Raw genomic sequence first — 22,420 nt, 5'->3', positions numbered from 1 at the left:
GAAAAGAGAGGGGGGGAGGGAGGATTTGGGAGAGAAGGGGGAAAATCGGGTCTGGGGGGGGGGAAGAGAGTTTTATCGGGCGCGGGCAGCCCAAATTTTTTGGGCGCCCGCGCCCAAAAAATTTCCCTATCGAAAACTTTAGCGACGGCAATATCCGTCGCTAAAGAAGTTATTAGCGACGGATTTGTCCGTCGCTGAATATTCCGTTGCTAAAGAATTTAGCGACGAGAAAGGGGGGCGGCGGCGGTGGAGATCGCCGGAAAAGAGAGGGGGGGAGGGAGGATTCGGGAGAGAAGGGGGGAAATCGGGTCTGGGGGGGAAGAGAGTTTTATCGGGCGCGGGCAGCCCAAATTTTTTGGGCGCCCGCGCCCAAAAAATTTCCCTATCGAAAACTTTAGCGACGGCAATATCCGTCGCTAAAGAAGTTATTAGCGACGGATTTGTCCGTCGCTGAATATTCCGTTGCTAAAGAATTTAGCGACGACAAATATCCGTCGCTAAATTGTGGTTATCCGTCGGTAAAATAGTTTCACCTACGGAATAATAGCGACGGATATTTCCGTCGCTAATACTATAGTTATAGCGACGGAAATATCCGTCGCTATTAGCCCGTAGGTGAAATGCTGTTTTCTAGCAGTGAACACTTATATTGCGACTATAAAGTAAGTTTAGTTTAGTTGAATTCTTTTATTTTTCAGGTTGTGATTTCGCATGTGATTTTTTTTAATTTTTTAATATGATTCTGATTTGGTTCAGAAGAAGCGTTTGTCTTCTTTCCCGCGCAAAATCGCTCGATTTGTCGATTGAATCCGGTTAAGGTCACCACTAATCTCACCAGAGGCCCGGTATACCTTTCCTCAATTTTAATTTTAATTTTTTTACTTTTTTTCTTCCGATGAAATTGTTGATAGCACCCTAAAAATGGGAGCTATTTTGTCTGTATATTGGAACTTAGCTGTAGGATAAATTAGGTCTGCTGTGGCTGTGATTGAATGCCAGTTTGTAAGCTAGGTCATTGAGCGCAGGGAAAACTCTAGGGTCCATAGATTCTATTTATTTAGTTGATACGTGCAAATGATTTCCCTTAGATGACTAGAAATTATGAATTAATTGCTATATCAATTCTGTTTTGATCAATCTAATATCAATTGTGTAACCAATAGATTGAAGATATGAATATGTTCTGTAACCATTACTTGAGAAAACCTGTATATCGTGTAATTATGTATGTTGTGAAAATCTGTTTTGCATTAACCAATAACCATTACTTGAGAAAACCTGTTCAGTAGTCCTCTTAGCAATAATTTGACTACATTTTTTATTACATGTAGGGATTTTTTTAAAATATATTTTTCCCCTAAGAAAAACACATTATGGTATTTTGAGGCTTTGGGTTTGCTTTTCTCTTAATTCTCCTTGGCTGCAGGGTAGTCCACGGAAAAGGGAATGCTTAACATTAGTTAGTTACCAGAAGAATGTCCAACAGAAAAAAAAAGGTGTAAAATTTAAGCTATTTTCTCATCCAATTCACAGAAAGTTTCGCTGTTCAAGAATATTTAAACATAACTGAAGATAGGAATGTAGGATATAACAGCAGTCATACTAAACATGATTGTACAATCGTACTAAACATTATACATATTTTAGTGATCAATTTTCAACAACCTCACTGCATTGCACACTAAACTACTCTAAATGCAGAAGACTGGACATTATTATAAGAAACATACTATACAATCTTTTCAAATGCTGTAAACAATCATGAGGTGCCTTCATATATTAGATAATTTATATGTGGGTCTACTTAAAAAATTTAAACTTAAAAGTTTATTTGGCATTACATTTAAAGAAATGTCCTCAACGAGGGGTTCAAAGATAAGACATGCAAAGAGATAATATTTTCAATTTGTTGTATGTAAACTGAAACATACAGAATGATGGCTGATTTTAAAGACTTGAAACAGACATTCAAACATGCGGAGAAATTAATCTGACATGAAATGAAATTATACAAGGTACCTCAGGCTCATCTTGTTTCTCTTGGGAGGAAATATCAGATGGGACATGCAAGTCAATCGAGAAATGCATATATTAGTTTACCTTTATGATTACTGCACTTGTATACTGTGATAACGTTGCTAGAGGCTAAAGTATCAAGCTGTAATTTTTGGAATAAGAGAGGTCGCCAAAAGCTTTCATCAGATAATAAAGTTCAATCAAGAGATAAGCGGGCTAAAAATGAATAGAGATTTAAATATGCAATTTAGCATGCCCTATGTACATGCAGAAGGAGCATAATGGTAACTGATCTAGCATTATGCCTTATCCCACAAATTCCAGGGTCAGCTATATTATCGTTGCTATGATTTCTATCAAGTGATATATTTGCCTTACTAAGCTCTTGGCACAGATATCCCTAGCTCTATCGCATATCTCTATAAAGAGACCGCATTTAATTAGCTTGATTTAGAATCAAGAACCAAACATGGAAAGCTGTAGATTAATGATGAAGGTTAGGTTATTATACCCCACATGTTGGAAGGCCTCCAGCGCTTAAGAAGCCAAAGGCTAAAGACCCTCATAAGAGGGATATGACGTTTGAAGAGAAGCAAAAGCTGAGCAATAATTTGCAAAATCTTCCTCTAGAGAAACTGGATAATGTGGTGCAGATTATCAAGAAGAGGAACTCATCACTGAGTCAGCATGATGATGAGATTGTGGTAGATATAGATAGTGTTGATACTGAGACTCTTTGGGAGCTGGATAGGTTTGTTACCAATTATAAGAAGAGTCTAAGCAAGAACAAGAGGAAGCCAAAGCTTGGTGAGCTTGCACTTCAGTAAAGGTCGGACAATCAGCAACATGAAGGGCAAGAAATGGTACAGGAAAGGGTATGACAATTGAATGATATTTTATAAGAGGTCTTCTTTTTGTACAGTTACTTAGATTTACATTTTCCTCATTTGAGCAGAATTCTGATGCTGTAGTTGCAGAAGTGCCAACAGAGAGCAAGACAGGTAACTTAATTTCACTTGCCTGATATTGTTGTACTTTTTCCTAATATCTTGCTATTTGTTGTTAACCCATATCATGGAATGTGTGGTTAAATTTAATTTGTGAAAATAGTGGTTGATGTAAAGCAAACGGCTTCCTCTCCACTACAAGCAGGTGAAAAGAAGGGAGATAATGCAAGTAGGTCAAGTAGTTCGAGCAGCTCGGGTAATGAGAAAATTTGCTATGAATTGATTTATTAATTTAAATATTAATGTTTAATTATGTTTATGGTTTATTGTAATGTATAGGAGATTCCATGTTTTGCTCAAATATGTGCCTTGTATCAGTTTCAGAACTGATAAGGAAGCTTTCAAGGTACAGAAAAAACCCTAAATTTATCTAATATAAAAGTTTATAATCACATAGCAAAATATATTTTGATCTTGTCCCAGATAATATCTGAGACAACCCGAGTATCAAAATTTACAGATAATTTCCTTACTTTGACCAGAAAAAAGGTTCATCAAAACGGAGTATCTAAGTTAAATCCCTGTCTTACTTGCTTTATGTGCCAGTTTATTTGTTTGACTTCCGAGGACTCTCCATTTCCAGTTTAATTAGTACTATGGACTTAATATAATTAATTTGGTTATAATTTAGGTTCTGGTTTCACCTGTCAATGGCATACTTGTTCACCATATGGACTTGCTACGTCCTTTACAAGGAGTATGGTCATATAACCTTCATGAGATTGCATTTTCTCCTGTTGCTTCTTCATCAGCGATTTGACGGGTTCAGATAGATAGCTGAGAGCTACAAAGATTTTGAATTTCTATTGGAAACCCTAAACAAAGATTTCGATTATCTTGCTTCACAAAACCCTAATTTTTATTTTCTAAAACAAAGTTCCCAATTAAATTTTGCTAAAAGCTATCGTCTTGATAAGTAAGGAGAAATCTTTGCTAGAATAAGAAGTCTTTGCGGCCATCTTGAATTGGTTACTCTCTGGTTGGCAGCATTATTCCCCATTTTCTCAATTAAATTTAAATATGATGTTTTCTATATGATTAAGTATATTTGCTAGCTAATACATCTGAATATCTATACTTGTCATTTTTCTCTGTGGAGCTATATAATTTCAATAAATTGTAGTATTTTCCACATGATGCTGAAAAAAAAAAGAAGGTATTTTGTGGGTTTAGAGTGTAAAAAAGCTTTACGGAACAAAATGTTGAGAAACCAACGGGTGCAAGAAATGCAAGAAATGAATATTATATAGCAGAAAAGAGAACACTGTGATGGCCTTGTGGATATACATTAAAAAGATAGAATAAGAAATGAGTGCATCATTGGAGATTACATATTGGTTATATTGAGGACAAAAAAAGAGTCAATTGAGATGGTTTTGTCTTGTACAAGAGACGTCAATGCACCAATTAGGAGAAGTGAGAACATTATAGACTTAAAAGAACTTGGTTAGAAGCAATTAAGAAGGATATGAAAAATATTTACTTAATGAAAGAGATGACCCATAATAGAAATGAACGATAGAATATGATTCATGTAGTCGACTCCAAATTTTTAGGACAAGGGCTTTGTTGTTGTTGGTTTATAGTGAAAAAAGCTTTAAATAACTTGCTGAGGCTTTATGCTCCCATATATGTCATAAAATGATATTTGTTTCTGATCTTTTTCTTCCTTTTTCTTTCTTATTATTATAGGAATTGAGTATAAGGCCATCAAAAGTAGAGATATTTGAAGTCCTTGATCAAGATAACTTTTGTGTTGGATTGAGTTTAGTTCATCCCACTGGCAATAATTAGTTTATGATCTACTTATATCAGCATTCATCAAATTCTCGTGGAGGTAATGACTATGCCCCGAGTTAAACATATGTGTTTGCCCCTAATGAATGTGGTGCGCATGAAATCAATGCCTATTTTACAACTTCTTCAACTAAAAGAAAGGCTTCTGAGAACTTCTTCAGATAACTGGTTCATTGTTAATGACGGAACAATTCACCCTGCTATAGTCATGGGCTTATCTGGGTAAATCTCTATCTGATACTTTATTTGTTCTTATACCTTATTCGCTTAATCATAGCCCAAAATAGTAAAATGGTATTAACAAGTACCAGCAATATGTGATATCAGGAAGCTTTCAGAACTTGTTGAACTTAAACATGTGCTTCATGATAGCATTCCTGTTATTAAGAGGTTCACTGGAGGAGGAACCGTGATTGTTGATGATAGGACGATTTTTGCTGCTCTTATTTGTAATAAGGTTGATGTTCCAAGGGTTCAGCTATATCCTCGCCCTATTATGTCTTGGACAGGCAAGTTGTATGAGGAAGTTTTTTGTGGGTTTGGTAACTTCCATCTCTGTGAAAATGGTATGTTGATCAGATAATGTCATCTGAGAACTTTTTTCTTCATTATTATTATGATTTCATTGTGCAGCATATTTACTTCATCTGATTGACCATATGTAGTAAGTTACACTATTGTTCAGGTGCAATTGTATGCTTTGCAGTTTATATTAATAGAAATGAATTTACACTGCGCAAATTTCTTAAGAACAGAGATACTGCATTATTGTAGCCTTTCAAGACAGTATTATAGAATTATTGAGTCAAGTCAGCGGTGCTTATCTACTATGCATGTACGATGATCATGTACATATCCAAAGCACTCATACCATATAGCTATTAGTCGGTCATAAAGTTTACCTCGCTCATTGAATAAAGATTTCTGAATCCTATTTTGTATAGTGTTCAAGAGCTAATGCTAACTCCATTGCAAGAACTGCTTGAAAATTCCTTTTGAAAAAGTTATGTTTTCTGTATGCCCTAACTTATGTAGTAAGTTTAGATATGTTTCTTTTCCTAGAGGATTTGTTGATTATGGTCAGCGAACTTTATTTTTTGTTCAACAATCAATATCTTTGCTGATTAAGTTTTTTCAACAATTTCATTTCTAGATTAGCATCTAATATCCTTGGACATCTAATGACCTGATTTCATAAGGATAATGGAAGTGTACAAAAGAATATGTATATACAAACATTAACAGGAAACTGCCCTCATAATGTCTTATGGCACATCGAGTTGAAGCACAATTGTTGCATTCTTTCAAAACAACCCAACAAATTGCAGGGACCAATCTATTTCAATTTTTTCTTCTGTAATGGGGAATGTGTTCGCGTATCAAAAAACTAAGATTTTCTATGAGATTGGAATTCATTCTCTCTCTATGCTGCTTTCTCTCTCTCCTCACTCTCTCTCTCTCTCTCTCTCTCTCTCTCTCTCCGCCCTCTCAAGAAAGTAATAATCGGCAAACCGAAACCAAAAGCGATTCCTTCCCTCTTTATCATCAATCTTTTGAAACCCTAAAGGCCCAACTGAATAAATCCTAAAGGTGAGACCTTTTCTGAGTTTATCATCAATCTTTTGAAACCCTAAAGGCCCAACTGAATAAATCCTAAAGGTGAGACCTTTTCTGAGTTCTCCTTTGCTCCAGTTTGAACTCACAAAGGTGGGACCTTTTTGAGTTTTTTTTTTACCTTTTCTGAGTTCTCCTTTGCTCCAGTTTGAACTCACAAAGGTGGGACCTTTTTGAGTTTTTTTTTTTTTTTGAAATTTTGAATCGCATAGTTGAGAAATTCTCTTGGTTTTGTTTTTTCTGCAGATTTTTATTGGGATTTTGTGAGGGATGAAGATATCATTATCATCTTGTGTAAGTTTCTTCTTTTTTTTAATTTATTGGGATGATGATCAGAAACGTTTGAAGTTTAATTTTAAAAAAGATGGGATTTTGGGACTAAATTTAGTGAACACAAATGATGAGTTAAGTGATTGTTTTGATTATTGCATTTTCCTTGTAGATGAACTCCTGTAGAAAATTGATTTCTGGAATTCTTCACCCTATTGTTTGTAGTTGATTGTTAGAATGTAGAATTGATTTCTGGAATCCCACCACAACTCGGAGTTTTGGTGTGGTGGAAGGGGCCTTTTAAAATGATAATACAACTACAGGAGAGAGTGATAATCCAGAATGTTTTAGTACAAGATGTAAATGTTTTTATGATTTCTATGTAATGGAATCTGGTTTTGTTGCAAATTCCTATTTTTAAGTTGACCCAGATTGTTGGTGAATGGGAGCAATAACATGTAACGGAGTCATTAAAGTATTTCTTTTCCCCCCCTCAAAAGGTAATGAAATCAACGTGGTTACTTTGCATTTGAACTTTTGAAACTTTCTTCAACTGCCAACCTCCTTCAAGTATGATGTTTTAGAGAACTTGTGAATTGCAGAATAGTTCCATCCACTTCATCGATTCATTGGGACTTGCATCATGACAAATTCTCATAAACCCAATATTCTTCCATCTATCCATCTCTTGCATGCATTAAACTTCATTAACGGAATATCTATTTAAATTATTATGAACTGTTGCTGAAACCTTAAATCCTTGTTCATATGACTCTCTATTTAACTTTGATGGGGAAAAATTCTCAAGGAAAACTTTGTGAAGTTTGGCTGTGAATCATACTGTGAGTCCTAATTTGCTAATTTCGTTATGTTTTAACGATAATTGAAGGTTCACTCATTTCCAGATGATGTAGCAATGGACCTTATTGAAGAAGAGCTTGGTCAGCCTTGGCATAAGATTTATTCTGAGCTTACTCCTTCACCAATTGCTGCTGGTAATTCCATTTGATGTTCAGTGACTTCTTTTTGGACTGTCTGATAGGCTGTTAAGTAGTCTGACATGCAAATCTAGCTGTGCTTTTCCACAACATTCATTAACTTTATTCCATAATCAATTGATTATTTTAATGCCGGTATATGGAAATTATGCAGCATCCTTGGGACAAGTGTACAAGGGTAGGCTAAAAGAGAATGGTGATTTGGTATCTATTAAAGTACAAAGACCATTTGTTCTTGAGACCATGACAATAGATCTATTTATTATCAGGAAACTGGGATTAATATTGCGAAGGTTCCCACAGGTAATTTATCATCTGCTTATTCTGAACGTTTGAAGCTGCACGTTCATTACTATAACTTGGATTGATTCAAACGTTACAGATTTCCATAGATGTTGTTGGGTTAGTAGATGAATAGGCTGCCCGCTTTTTCGAGGAGCTTAATTATGTGAATGAAGTAGAAAATGTAATTATCTTTGCAAAAATGATGAAGAAATACCTTCCGCAGGTAGTTGTCAACCTTTTTCTTAACTGTGATATCCAGTACCACCTATCAGATTGTTCAAGAAGCATTAATAACAATATATAATTTAATAAAATATTTTAATATCTAATCAAGACTGCATCTAATGCGTCAATGTCAAACAATAAAGCACATCTCAACTGTCACAATGTTCATGTCTTATCCTATAAATTCCCGGCCACAATCACATACATGTTTGTGTGTGTGGGGGTCTGCGCGCGTGGGGGAAGTGGGGGTTGGGGGTTGTTGTTATTTTGACCTATGCAGGATCTCCTTCAACTATTGCTGACAGAAAAGATACACTTAGGAGCTGAGCTAAATTAAATTTATCGTCCATGCCATGATTCTTTGTTTGCCTCCAATAAATCAAATCAATAATTCATAATCACACCTACAAGATTGTTTTTGTGAAACTTTCAAATTTTAGGTTATCTGATGGTCCTCTCAGACTTCATAGTTTTTATGGAGGAAACTTGTTTGGCTCTGATTTGCCTGCCTAGAAAGTGTTTTGTTTAGAACAGAAATAACTAAAATCAAGACCTCAAAATCTAAAGGAGGTCTTCTATTCCAACTTGTAGGCTTCTTATCAATTTTCTTAAACATTCACTCGCCAATCTTAATATGACCATTGTATATACATTAATAGAAAATGTCTGAATGCAAGTTCTTCCCTATCACATTTGAAACATTTTCCTTTTATTCAATACATGTGCAAATTTAGATTAACCCTTCATTTGTATGGGTATAGATACTACATTGGTTTTTTTAACTATCCTTTTGTTTATGTTTGTTTGCTGTCAGGGGTTCTTCTACGGGGAGAGGTACCCAATCTAAAGGCTGCATCGATTCAGCTATGCACTCACATTGCCAGGGATTGGTTTTACAGTGAAGATAAGGAACATAGCAATAAAGTGATTGTTCCAGGATTGTCTAACTGTGGACAACTTTGGTGATCAATTGCTTGCGGTTTTTACGTTTTGTTTTTGCATGTAACATGTGCCTTATCTTCCCAGTGAACTTGTGACTTGGAAAATTCTTTCATGCTTCTCTTTTCATTCCTTTACCCAATTAACTAATGTGATGTTGAATATTAGTTATTTGCATCTAAGATCAACTAACTTTTTTCTTTATTGTGTGGTCACTTTTATCACATGCAAGATGCAACTTATATATATGGTTGATTAGGTTTCTTCACTATGAAGAATATTCTAATTACTCCTGTGAGATAATGTTTAATTGACATTCATCTTGTGTATTGCGTATAAGTTCAATGCATAATTATGAAAACATACTCTTGTAGTTTCTAAATATGTATCACGTGCAATGTATGTATCCATATGTTTGATATATGGTTTAAATTAAATAAATCTTAATGAAATGAATCAATAACAAAAGAATAAATGAAAAAATTTACCACGTGCATTGCACGTGCAATCCAACTAGTATGGTTAAAAGTACGAGAAAACCAGCAAGGAAACACGTCTATTTCAAGTGTTGTTTCGGTCTCATGGATTTGTTAGGGAATTCAAGGACTTCATCAACTCAAAATATGGTTTTTCGATAGAAGACCTTTTTGAAGGCCGGGGATAAAAACAAAAAAAACAGAGCAGAACATGTTGGTCACGTTAACAGAAGTAGCATCAGAAATCCTTTATATATATAATAGTTTGGAAACGAAGCTAACAGATTCAGGATTCAAAAGGGTTACTGCATTCTGATATGTACGGAAGAATATTTGATTGTGATTCAAACTAGCAAACGGATACTGCAATGTGAAGGATGAATATGATTTACTCCGAAAATTATGAGGCGGACATGATTTGTCAATATCTCAAATGTCAATTTAAGGGAGTTCTTCTTCTTCTTTTTTTTTAATGAAACAATTTAAAAGAGTTAAATTGTCAGTTTAAGGTCACTATAAAAGCATTTTCTAGGTGCAGAGATGTCAAGTAACAAGTTTGGTATGACTGCTTCAATATTAGCGAGTAAACCGAACTCCAATTTGCTATTATTCCATGAGAAGTGTTTAATATTACTCTCAGATCGAACTGTGCACTCGCAATCAGTAGGAAAACGTAGGCAGCAAACCTCACGAAAATTAGGCTAGTTAATTAGCATGAACATTATTACAAAGTGAAATCATGCATGAGATGTGATCAGGAAAGTTGAGAAGAAAAAACTTGGAATAGGAGAGAGTCGACAATCACTAACTAGTAAATTCGTAATGTTGCTAATTATGTGCCTTTCCCTAATAAAAAGTGACTGACTATCAAACTATGCTTTTTGAGATGACTAATGGAAATAGCATAATAGTTTGGAAATAAGAAATTGATATACATTATACTTCAGGAACAAGGGCTGATTTATTCAAATAACCCTTAAAAATTTTGGCCGTGATCATTTACTCGCGCTTTTGGCTAGATTTAAAATCACAATCGAAATGACCGTCATTGTCGATGAATTGAAATATTGAAAGTTGACAAGATCAATTGAACAAAGAAGATCCAGATACTTTTTTTAAAAAAGTAAGCCCCGGACGTTGAACGAAACACTTATTGTCGACTACTACATCCTAGAGCTTCCACTCTCAGCAATCTTGATGCCAAAGCGATATCGAACAGTATAGTATTAGCAATTAGATCTTTTTCTGCCCAAACAAAGTTATCTTCCTGTTATTTTGCGATTCACTTGGCTAAGAATTCCGCATTTCATTCTAGAACGAAGCATATTGCGCTTCGGTACCACTTCATTAGATCCCTGTTGGAAGATGACGTGTTGAAACTGGAGAAGATTCCAGGAAGTAAGAATCCAGCAGATATGTTAACAAAGGCAGTGATCATTCAAAAACTGGAGTTGTGCGCAACTTCAGCTGGCCTTCATGCATAAGTGATGAGGGCGGAGCCACACAGGAGGAGGAGCTTGATGAGATAGTCTGCTGACGGCGGTTTGATCTCCAAGTGGGAGATTGTTGGAATTGGGGTGTAAATCAAACCTCGATTCTGGCGAGAAGCTTCAGGCGAGTCGACGAGTTGCAGGCGAGCACAGGGTCTTCAGGCGGATCTTGAGCAGGCGAGCTCGAGGTCAGGATTAGGCGAGTTCGAGGGCGAGATCTGTAGGCGAGCTCGAGCGGCTCCTTGCTGGCGAGGCCGCCCGCAGGAGAAAATGTTGCAGGCGAGATTGTGGCTCGCCCGCAGGCGAGGTTGGGCACCCGCTCGGCTGGCGACCTCTCTCTCTCTCTCTCTCTCTCTCTCTCTCTCTCTCTCTCTCTCTCTCTCTCTCTCTCTCTCTCTCTCTCTCTCTCTCTCTCTCACCCCCCCCCCCTCTCTCTCTCTCTCTCTCTCTCTCTCTCTCTTTCTGTTCTCCTGTTCTCACATGATTGGGAAGGGATTTAAAGCAAGAAATTTATTGTAGAGGGAATTAAGAGGGGTATAAAGAAGAGGGGAATCTTCACTGTAGCTACAGTGAAGATTGTATTTATTGATGAATCTCAAGTTTGAGATTCGCTCTTGAATTGTAATTTCTTGTTAGATTAATAAGAAACTTACTATGTGGCTCCCGAGGACATAGGCAGTTGCCGAACCTCGTTAAATCTTGGTGTATTTTTTCTATTCTGCGTTTCTGCTGTCTTAGGGGTTTTGCGTAGCCCCGGCGGGTAAATTCCCAACACCTCAAATCATTGAAATTACTATTAGTATTGTTAGTAGTTTTTATTTTGATATTTTTTGCAATTTCAGCAAAATTACCAGTAGTTACTCAAAAAAAGGAAAGAAAAGAAAAAACGACGTACTGCTAGGAATGTTTGATGATCCTGTCCCTTTCCCTCTGAAAAGCAGACACCGATGATTATGTAGTGGTCCCTCCACTATTTTTTTTATAGTGGAGAGGATCCGAATCCATTAAAAGGATTTGGATCCTCTCCACTACAAAAAAGTAGTGGAGAGACCACTACTTTTAATCTCAAGCGTTGATTATTTAGTAGGCGGTTATGATACAATCTAAATCTAACACTTACCATACCCCCGTGTATTGCACTCATTCCTAATTTGCACTAAAAGAAAAAATCATAACCATCAACTAGATAATCAATGGTTATGATTATGTAGTGGTCCCTCCACTATTTTTTTTTGTAGTGGAGAGGATCTGAATCCTAATTAAAATACCTCCTTTGGACATACATATATATCTAATGATTTGGAAACAAAAAAAAAAATCAATGACGTACATGAATACTAGCTAAGCAGGGGCTAATTTGGAAATAGATAATCGATGACTTAATGAACATTAGATGAGCAGGTAATCAAAACACGTACAGCAGGAGGTACAAGAATTTTGATGCTGCAACAAGAATGTGATTCATCATCCATCCACCTCCTTGACTAGGCAGATGAAATAACGATACTCGCTAGCATAGTTCCCCATGCAACCTTAAGTTATATTCAAGCAGAACCCAAGTTTGTATTACTTCAGTTTGTATGGGGAAAGCAACAAGACTCGCTTGAAGCAGTAAAGCAAATTCATGGTTGTCTTGCCTCCTACGTCCTTCCTTTGGTGGACCTATTCCTTTGCAATCCGTAGGATTGTCAATCTTAAGCTCTTAGTAGAAATCAGGAAGGCTGTGTTTGGTTTGAGAGGAAGGGGGAGAAAACAAAAAGAAAGAGAAAGTAAAAAAGAAGGGAAAAATGTTTCAAGGCCCCAAAACAAAAAAGCGGATGTGGCCCAGCCCCCCCAATTAACTGCCTTAGCCTTCAGCCCCAAAAAATTGTAAAAATTGTGGCCCAGACCCAAAAGCCCATACGTATACATCAAGTGGGTGTATTTTGTTGCTTCCTCCCGAAAATGCCCTCATCTCTCTCAAAGAAAACCGGCTGAATGGGTTCTCTTGTTCGGTGATCTCTCCCAACGCATTTATGACGAAGTGACGGGGGAAAGCGGGGGGAAAAAGCGCGGGCTCCCGCCATTATTGTCTGCTTCATCATCCTTTGTTATAAATTGGTTAGTTTTATCTCTCACTCTCTCATTAATGAAATTAGGGTTTTTTTCAACTGTTTACAGCCCTTTTGCACCTGAAATCCCCTCAATTACTCCTCAACTCGTCATAATTGCCTTCATAACTGTCCTCATAACTTTCAACCACCCCTAATGGCCGTCAATGACTTGATTTGCATGGTTTCTTTAGGCGAGAATGCCATATTCGTGAAGCTAAGTTCGACAACAAGCTTTGATGAACTCCAATTTGATGTGTCTGAAAGATTGAAAGTACCTAAAGAAGCTTTATCCTTTATATTTAAATCTGAGAGGCACCCCAACCTCAGTTTTTCAGTTGACAACGATGATGATTTGAAGTGCATGTTGGAGCACAATCGAAATATTGGTTGTACGGAGATTCACATGCAAGCTGCTGTTAATGTAGAGTGTTCCACTTCAAGGAAAAATCAGATTAGGGAAATGTAAGTAATTAATGAACTCTTTATAACATTGGGTTTTGTGTGATGTAAACATTGTTATTTTTTTCTTCAACTTTCAACCATCCCTTATGGGCATCAAATCCCTCAATGTAAGTTATTATTGATTTGTAAGTAAACAATGAACTCTGTCAGGAACAGGTCTATGTGTGATGATAAGCCAATTGTGATTTCAGGTTTCGATGCTAACTTGGGAAAAAATAGTTGTCATCTCTGATGGTTAGATGTTAACTCTTCATCTTATAGGTTAATTTTCCAAGAGATATGTTAACCTTTACATGAACATGTTAATTGTCGTGGGAACATGGTTAATTTTACACCCAGTTAGTTAACTTTTGTTGTACTATGTTACCTTTGGTCCTACTGCTGTTAACTTAAATTATCAGAAGATAATATAACATATTGTGCATGATATCTCACTGGTTGATTAATTTGTGCAGTAGTGATGCCTCTTTGAATGCAGAATATAGTCGTCCTCCTCCAGGAAATGCATCCAATTCAGAGAGAATCCAAAATGATTTCCCGTCTGGTGAGGTTGTAATGAGAGCTGATGATATTCTCAACAACACTTCCAGCATTCCTCAATGGTGGCACACAACATTAACTGAAAAGGGGCAACAATTTGAGACTGTAAACGAATTGAGACTAGCTTTGCAGTACTATTCCATGGCGAAAAAATTTGACTATGAATTTGTAAAGAACGAACCCAAACGTATCCGAGTATGTTGTCGATATAAGGAGACATATGGATGCCCTTGGATGCTCTTTGCATCTCCTGTTAAGTATGGTAAAAGAATTGAAATCAAAAGGTTTGTGAATGAACACAGTTGTGGACAACATGCTAACAATTCAGGGCAATCACGGGCATCTCGTAAATTCATAGCAGCCCAATTGCGACCGGTATTAAAGGCGCGACCTCAAATCCGACCAATTGATGTGCAAAAGGAGTTCCTCACTCGATATGGATTGAGACTTGAATACAGTAAGATATGGTGGGGCAAAGAAAGAGCGCAGGAGGATATGTATGGTGATAGTTATGAGGCTTATGATCAATTAAGATGGTAAATTTTACAGTTATTTTATTAAGTGTACAAATTTTTATCATAGCCGCTTATAGTACAATTGTTAGTTGTTGATTTATCATGCAATATCTCATCCTTAGATGTTTCATGTTAGTTTTCATTGTTATGTTCCAACTGTCATTGTGGAATGTTATGTTTTATGAAAACTTGTGAGCTTTTATGTTAATATATTATCCTAATGTTCCAATGTATTATATATGCTTGAGCAGAAGCTACATTGTTGTACAGGTATGAGCAAAAGGTGAAGGAAACGAATCCAGGAAGCTACATATGTATTGACCAGAATGAAGGAAGGTTCAAAAGACTGTTTATATGTTATGCCGCTTGCATCGTTGGTTTCTTAAATGGGTGTAGACCCCTATTATTTTTGGATGGGACCTTTTTGAAAGACAGATACAAAGGCATGCTCCTGAGCGCCATAGCATACGACGGAGACCAAGGGATATTTCCGCTTGCGTATTGTATATGTGATCAGGAAAATGTTGATAATTGGAGATGGTTCCTTCAAGGCTTGTGGTCCATACTGTATGAAAGGTTAGACCCGTACAATCCTCCCCACCAATTGGTAATTATTTCTGATGCCGACAAGGGGATTCGAGAAGCCGTGAGAGAATATTTCCCTGAAGCAATCCACTCACGATGCGTGCTGCACCTAGTTGAAAATTTTAGAACAAAGCTAAAGGATTTGGGATTGAAAGCAAAGGACACACAAGTTTTGGGGAGTTTGCTCCAATCTGCTTGCTATAAATACACTATAGCGGAATGGAACGACTACATGAAGGAAATTTATGAGATGGCTCCAGTCGCATATGAGATTGTACTCTGTTATTCGCCAGAGAATTGGGCGAATGCATTCTTCCCTGGTATCAGGTAATGCATTCATCTTAGATTATGACGTTTTGCAGTTGATGTTAACTATTCTACATATATGTGAATTTTTCTTCCTATAGGTTAACTTTGTCTGATATATGTTAACTTTCAGCAATATATGTTAACACTGATGTTTTTATGTTAACTTTGAGCAGTAAAGGTTAAGTTTTGTTGTTACGTGTTAATTTTATTACATATTGGATGCCCATCATACTATTAATTATTTTGTGCTTTGCAGATATGGTCATGTAACCTCTAATGTTGCAGAATCCTTTAACAGCTCGATTGTTACGTATCCTGCAAATGATAGAGCATATCCGAAAACAAATTATGAGTCGCCTGAACAATAGACGGATAATGGCTGATAAGTGGACAAGCTATCTGTGCCCTAAAGCTGAGAAGATTGTTAGAGAAAATATGGAAAGAGGACGTACTTTAGAGGTTAAACAATCTAGAGATGATATATTCGAAGTGCAGTCACATAGAACTACTCACGTTGATTTGGAGAAGAGGACGTGCACTTGCCGGTCTTGGGACGTAACCCGTATTCCTTGTGTGCATGCTTGTGCAGTCATTATTTATATGAAAAGAGACGTATATCAATATTGTGATTGGTTCATGTCCGTAGAAGCGTTTAAGAAGAGCTACGACGAAATATTATATCCCATCCCAGATTATGAGAAGCGGAGTGTGTCCAGGGATGAAATACAGATTTTGCCACCAATTACCACTAAGAGGAGGGGAAGAAATAAAACAAGACGCATAAACAACAGAACCATTTACAAACGTCCAGTCAAATGTTCTCGGTGCAAAGTTGATGGTCACAATCGAGCAACCTGTAACGAGCCCATCTGGTGACTAGTGTGTTTCTGTTTCTTACAACAATACTTTTGTATGAGACAGCAAAGGTTGTTTTTAAGTGGTTAAGTATATAGTGGTGGACTTTTGTAATCTGTGATAATGATCGACTAATCATTTTGTTCATGCTAGCAATATCTAAAAGCAAGGCTGAAAGATGTTAACGGATTTGTGCTTGTTCATCTTAGATTTTTCAAAAAGATATTGATTTTAAATTGGCCAAATGTCCAACATCTCATTCACTGTTCTAACGGCTAACTGTCCATCATACTGTGCTAACAGCTTCATTACAACGGCTAGTTTCTTGTTCCTTATGCAATATATAATGTGCCCATGGACAAGCTAAATTTAAATGTATGTTCTATCTTCCCTGCACTCGGAGTTTGAGAGAGTGAGATGAGAACATCAGAGATATCTCAGTCACAAGAAGAGGTGTGTTGTTTCTGTCAAATTCCAACACCCATGAGGCTGTGCAAAAATGGGAAGAATAAAGGAAGATACTTCTGGGGATGTGCAAATTTCCCAAATATGCAATGCAATTTTTTTGCTTGGGCTCACAAAGAGAATGCAATGCCCAGTAAGATTATTTCATTCTGCCCAGAAGTCCCCGTTGAAGATGAGATAGCGACCAAAACAAAGCAACTGAAGAAAGCACTGAAGCAATCGAACCGTGAAGTCGAAAAATGGAAACTTTGCTCATTCTTCCTATGTTGTTTTTGTATGGTACTAATTTTCTTCAACATTGTGATCTGTAAGATGAAAATCAACTGAAGAAACTTCAGTTTGTTATGCTTTTGCTGTAAGTGGTTAAATATTAGTTAGACTTTTGCTGTAAGTGGTTAAATATTAGTTAGACTTTTGCTGTAAGTGGTTAAATATTAGTTAGACTTTTGCTGTAAGTGGTTAAATATTAGTTAGACTTTTGCTGTAAGTGGTTAAATATTAGTTAGACTTTTGCTGAAGAAAGTGATTATTTATCTCACTTATATGTTAACATTTTCTGAAAGTGGTTATGTTCTCGAGTTATATGTTAACTTTTACTGAAAGTGGTTAACTATCAGAGTTATACGTTAACTTTTACTGAAAGTGGGTTTTTTTACCAATTTTTTGGCAGTTTCACAACCAGATATGTGCATCTTCTCATCCACACTATCAACCAGTTACACAAACAGTAGAATAACTGTCAAAGAGAATGATACAAAGCTGCAATAATGTTAACTAAATTAAAATGCCAGTTAGTTTTGTTCCCAATTCAATGAATTCGTACACAACACTTTTTAGGATATCATTCACCCATCCTTTTCCACTGTCTCCCCTTGATTTTTCTGTTCCCATCCTTCTATTAGGAGTTCAGCTGCAAGCCTGGCACGGATGACTTCAGACTCGTCAGAGTGATTAGTGACTTGAGTGGTATCAACCCCATGAATTATAGCCTTTATATATAAAGGAACGAAAAGACCACAATCAAAGCTGCATGATATAAGATGGAGCAGATAGTTAGATATAACATGCTGAATAAAATGAAAATGTTTAAATTTAGTTAACATACTAAGACATGTTTAAATGCATGAAATACTAACATTCCAGTCTGTTGCTCACAAGGGACGGCTTCATATCGGAACTTTCTCCAAATATTATTCGGATCGAAACCAGACTTCATATGGTCCATGAATGCAATTACTTTATTTACTGGCTCAACGTATGCACTATGGCCAGCCGAGCTATAATGCTTGACAACGTCCTCATCCAACCTTACTTCAGCCACATGCCAGTGGTCATGACGCACAAGCGGGATAAGGAGTACATTCTTCCTTGCGGCAACATGCTTTTGTATGAAAGAGGTGTATAGATGTGGAAAATCTGGGGTGACTGCATAAAGACTATGCTGTATTGCCAAAAAATTATGATAAGCCAATTGTAAACATGAGATAAAAATGGTAGGAGATTGAACCTAATGCTTACGCAGAAGAATGTCGATACAACCCCATATTGGTTGCCCATGGACTCCACATCTGGCCTCTCTAGATACCGTTGAACGTGTTAACAATAACACGTGACCTGAAACATAACAATAAGATCCAAACCTCGTTCAACCACTTACTATAGAAAAATATGGAAATATTAACATGATTTAGCAAACGTTAGCATAAATGAGTATAAGTTAACATAAATAAGGAAACGTTAACACGTAACGATGAAAGCTAACATTTTATAGCAAACGTTAGCATAAATGGGTAATAATTAACATAAACCTGGAAATGTTAACACGTAACAATGAAAGCTAACATGTCCTAGCATACGTTATTCAGAATGACTAAACTTACTGATGGGCTTTTTGATTGCAAAACTCAGAGATCCTTCTGTTCTCATCTGGTGTGAGCTTTGATAATACGTGTTGAGGTACTCTAAAGTTGTGAACGAAGGTTCCTTTACTATCAATCAAACGTATGCTAAAATCATCAATGTTAGGAATATCCTCGTTCAGCAACTTCAAAAGAGCCTCCTCCTTCTTCTTGATTTTCCTCTTCCCCAAAAAATCCCAAGTGCATTCATCAGGCTTACAATAGAACCTGATTTTTTCCCTCTCTTCCTCCTTGTGGTGTGATATGTTAATTATCTCTTGATGAACTTCCTTCTTCTTTTCTTGAGTGAAAGGGGTGCGGACTAGTTGTGAGCGCGTCCGCCTTCTGGTACTTGGTCCCCTAGTCCCCTTTGACGCTAATCTCTTCATTCTCTTCTGATAAACTTGCACCTGTTTTCCATCCTCCATCCTTTCTTCATCCAGTTTCTCCTCAGCACATTCTCCCTCTCTGTTTTCCACCACTTTTTCTTCATCTTTCTTCTTTCCTTTTTCCTCTTCCAGACTTTCCATCCTTTCTTCATCTTTCTTCTCCTCAGCACATTCCCCCTCTCTGTTCTCCACCACTATTTCTTCATCTTTCTTCTGATGTTTTTCCTCTTCCACTTTCTCCTCTTCCTCTTCCTCTTCCTCATTCTTCTCCTGCTCTCGCTCTTCCTCTTTCTTCTCATCCACAGTCACTTCCTCTTTCTTATCCTCCTCACTCTCTACAGCTTTCTCCAAATTATCATCCTCCATCTCTTGCCATTCACCTTTCTCTAACTCCTTCTCTGCTTCCTTGCCAATATTGGTTACCTCGTCATAATCGAAGCAAATTCCATCATCACCCCTGTCCTCAGAATCAATACTCCTCCTTATTTTCTTTTGTGCAGACCCTGTATGCCCCTCTTTCTGTGACATAATCCCCTTCACATTCTTCTTCAGGTCTTCGGGGTCAATCAAGTCAGCGGTCCCTTCATAACGCTCTAATTTCTTGTTCAGCCTATGTATCTCCTTAGAGCATTCCTCCCATTGAAGGCGCTTACTACGCTTGACAGTGTGGAGCAGTTTCCAATTAATTTTGGCCGTATTCCGCCAAAACTGAATTTGATCTTCGGTTGTCAACTTCTCTATTTCATCTTCACTCTCAAAAGCATCTCTAATATGCTGGGCCAAAATCTGAAAAGTAAACCATATACCCATTACCCATATGTATCCACAATATTAAAAAAAATAGTTATGAGAATCCACAATGTAATTTTCTTACCCAAAACATGTTAACATGAAACAATGAGTACATGGAAAATTAACTAATGATAAAGATAGAAAATTTAACTCAATTGGTAATATGCAAGAATGTGTAAAGAGTCATTGATGCTTACGTAACCTATGGATGAGCTCCTTGTCCTGCCCTTCACCTTATCTTGCTTCCCATCCTTTACCTTTTCTTCCTCATTCTTCTTTCTCACCCTAGTTTGCTCCATAACCTTACTCCTATATGAGACAATTGGGCTTCTTTTTTTTCCCAAAGCGAGCGATTTCAATCTTCTTCCTGCTAGGCTCCCGTTGAGGGTATTTTTCACCTTGAGGGTATTTTTCACCCCATTCAATGCTGGTCGTAATTGGTCTCTCCATGATTTTAATGCTTGCTTTCTTGGCCTTAGAGACAATTGTCTCCATCCTCAACGATCCAGCAGTCCCTCCAATCCTTACCCAATTGGTCATCGGAGGCTTCCATCTCAAGTTTAGGGCTGGTTTTTTAATGCCAGTCATCTCATAGTACCATAGCTGTCAGAATCGAAGGAACGAATATCAAAATAGTTAACTTTCAGAACTCATTCTTCAACTACACTCTAAATAGCTACCTTTCACCAAAACATGTTAACATTAATGGGTACATGTTAACTTTCACCTATTAATGTTAACTTTAATTTTTATATGTTAAAGTTCATGTTAACATGTTAATTTTAACCATATTCTGTAAACATTTAATATTGTACATGTTTTCTAATGCCTGTTACCAAGACTAATGTTAACTAAAACAAATGTCAGACCAGTTGGTCATGCAACTTACAGGGATGAGCGGCATGCATCCAGGTACGTATGTAACCCCTGGCTTCCTCAACCCTTCAACGGCAATTTGAATGCCTCTCTTCGTCTCATCAAAAATAAATTTACCCCACGCAATGTTCTTCACTCTCTCAATACTATCTACATATTGAAACAACTGTCTTGGAATGCCTTGTGAGCTGTTGGGGCACCAAATCATTGCACACTGGTACAAGATCTGAAGCAGCACAAAATCCTCAATGTCCTTATTTTCAGAAGACTCAACCAGTGTTTCCAGTAACTCCTCAACATATCTCCTCATGCTACCAGCTTCTTGTGAGGCCTTGGCCTTCGCCTTTGACTTTGCCTTTAGCATTTCTTTCTTCTCTTCAAAATATTCCCTCCAAAGCCGGTTGTGCGGGTGTCTATTCCCGTAGATCAATTCCCCATCAATAGGGAAGCCCGTGTGAGTTTGCACCCACTCTTCATCAAATTGGACTGAAAATATAGTCCCGCTTATGGGATCAGAAAAAGAGAATTCATCAGTTTCGCCAACATAATGGCTGAGCACATGCTCTAGTGCCCGTCGATCACGTGCTGGAGGTCCGAAGAATACATAGTGCTCAAAGTTACTGCCCTTGTAGGCATCCCAATGCCACTGCTTCAGTTTTGGTTGAAGTCTTTGCATGAAAGTACAATATGATCCAAGACAGGCACTAGGCCGTATATCACCTTCGGCTGTAGCTTTCCTGCATAAACAACTATTTACTCTTAACAAGTCGTTCAACTCCAAAGTAGGTAACAATTAACCGTAAAGGCATTATCTGAGTCAAAATTTCGTTTTATTAACATGAATAGCTAATACTTGACACTTATGCATAAACGTTAACAACAACCAAGATTTATTGACATGCATTGCAACTAGCTATCAACAAATGAGAATTATTTACATGCATTTGTTCCAAACTGATAACACTTCGTATTGTTCAGATCTTACTCCAAAATTACGAAACTGGTTCTACACTACAATAACCAGTCTCTCACCACCATTTTATTCAAAAAAAGATCCCATAAACCTCAATTAAAATCAAAATCACTCATTTAAACTAATTAAATTCAAAAACACTCAATTGCTTAGGAATTACTTCTTCTTTAAGATGGACACATCCTCTGGCAAGCGTCTCCTCTTGTGTTCTCGAATATCCAGACTTTTCATGCTCAATAGGGTTTCCGTCGCCTCGTTACTCTCCTCATCCTCAGAGGATGTCGGAGCAGAATTGCCGGCGGGCGATATCAAGGCAGAGGCGGAGGCGGATAACTTTGGAATTTCCTGCTGCGCCAATCGTGCCGACCGACGCCGGTGACGAACGTCCTGTTCCGTTTGAGTGTTGTCCACTTCATACTTGCTACGCTTACGGTTCTTAGCCATTTTACTTAAATTTTTTTGGGGCATTTTCAAAATAGATTTCCTAGCCGCTTGAGTGAAACTAGGGTTTTGAAAATGGGTTCGAAAGCTAATGGAGGTTTGCGGTGAAG

General features: G+C 37.2%; 3 protein-coding genes across 6 annotated transcripts in view; 2 read left to right on the top strand and 1 right to left on the bottom strand.

Moving 5' to 3' along the window:
* The window catches only part of LOC109837132, an 18,689-nt gene extending 9,416 nt beyond the window's left edge, over nucleotides 1–9,273 (top strand). Inside the window, exons 3-6 of one of the 4 annotated variants that reach the window (XM_020405242.1) lie at nucleotides 4,716–4,860; nucleotides 4,958–5,042; nucleotides 5,148–5,386; nucleotides 9,027–9,273. In XM_020405242.1, coding sequence (XP_020260831.1) covers nucleotides 4,821–4,860; nucleotides 4,958–5,042; nucleotides 5,148–5,386; nucleotides 9,027–9,178 — 516 coding nt within the window. In that variant the 5' untranslated portion in view covers nucleotides 4,716–4,820 and the 3' untranslated portion in view covers nucleotides 9,179–9,273. Of the gene's footprint in view, nucleotides 1–4,012; nucleotides 5,043–5,147; nucleotides 5,387–9,026 lie in introns of those variants that run through there. The other 3 variants (XM_020405241.1, XM_020405239.1, XM_020405240.1) reach the window with 3 other exon arrangements.
* On the top strand, nucleotides 7,609–8,203 carry LOC109837133 (uncharacterized protein sll0005-like). Its single transcript, XM_020405243.1, has 2 exons — nucleotides 7,609–7,699; nucleotides 7,857–8,203. The coding sequence occupies exons 1-2, from the start codon at nucleotides 7,621–7,623 to the stop codon at nucleotides 8,036–8,038; spliced, it is 261 nt and encodes an 86-aa protein (XP_020260832.1). The 5' UTR covers nucleotides 7,609–7,620; the 3' UTR covers nucleotides 8,039–8,203.
* On the bottom strand, nucleotides 18,818–20,319 carry LOC109838464 (golgin subfamily A member 6-like protein 22). Its single transcript, XM_020406907.1, has 2 exons — nucleotides 20,218–20,319; nucleotides 18,818–20,014 (listed from the first exon to the last, which is right to left on the bottom strand). Exons 1-2 carry the CDS (start codon nucleotides 20,317–20,319, stop codon nucleotides 18,818–18,820), a joined length of 1,299 nt encoding a protein of 432 aa, XP_020262496.1.

This window comes from Asparagus officinalis, chromosome 4 (assembly GCF_001876935.1).
Source record: "Asparagus officinalis chromosome 4, Aspof.V1, whole genome shotgun sequence".
In the NCBI taxonomy this organism is placed as follows: Eukaryota; Viridiplantae; Streptophyta; class Magnoliopsida; order Asparagales; family Asparagaceae; genus Asparagus; species Asparagus officinalis.
The sequence above is the reverse complement of the archived record's forward strand: the minus strand, read 5'-3'. Positions and strand labels throughout refer to the sequence as shown.

Bases quoted from the DNA above. Each gene is read 5' to 3' on its own strand.
- LOC109838464 (XM_020406907.1), bottom strand. From the start codon at position 20,319: ATGGAGCAAACTAGGGTGAGAAAGAAGAATGAGGAAGAAAAGGTAAAG. The intron at 20,015-20,217 runs GTAAGCATCAAT...TTTACTTTTCAG, and splicing joins GGAGCTCATCCATAGGTTAC to ATTTTGGCCCAGCATATTAG.
- LOC109837133 (XM_020405243.1), top strand. From the start codon at position 7,621: ATGGACCTTATTGAAGAAGAGCTTGGTCAGCCTTGGCATAAGATTTAT. The intron at 7,700-7,856 runs GTAATTCCATTT...GAAATTATGCAG, and splicing joins TCCTTCACCAATTGCTGCTG to CATCCTTGGGACAAGTGTAC.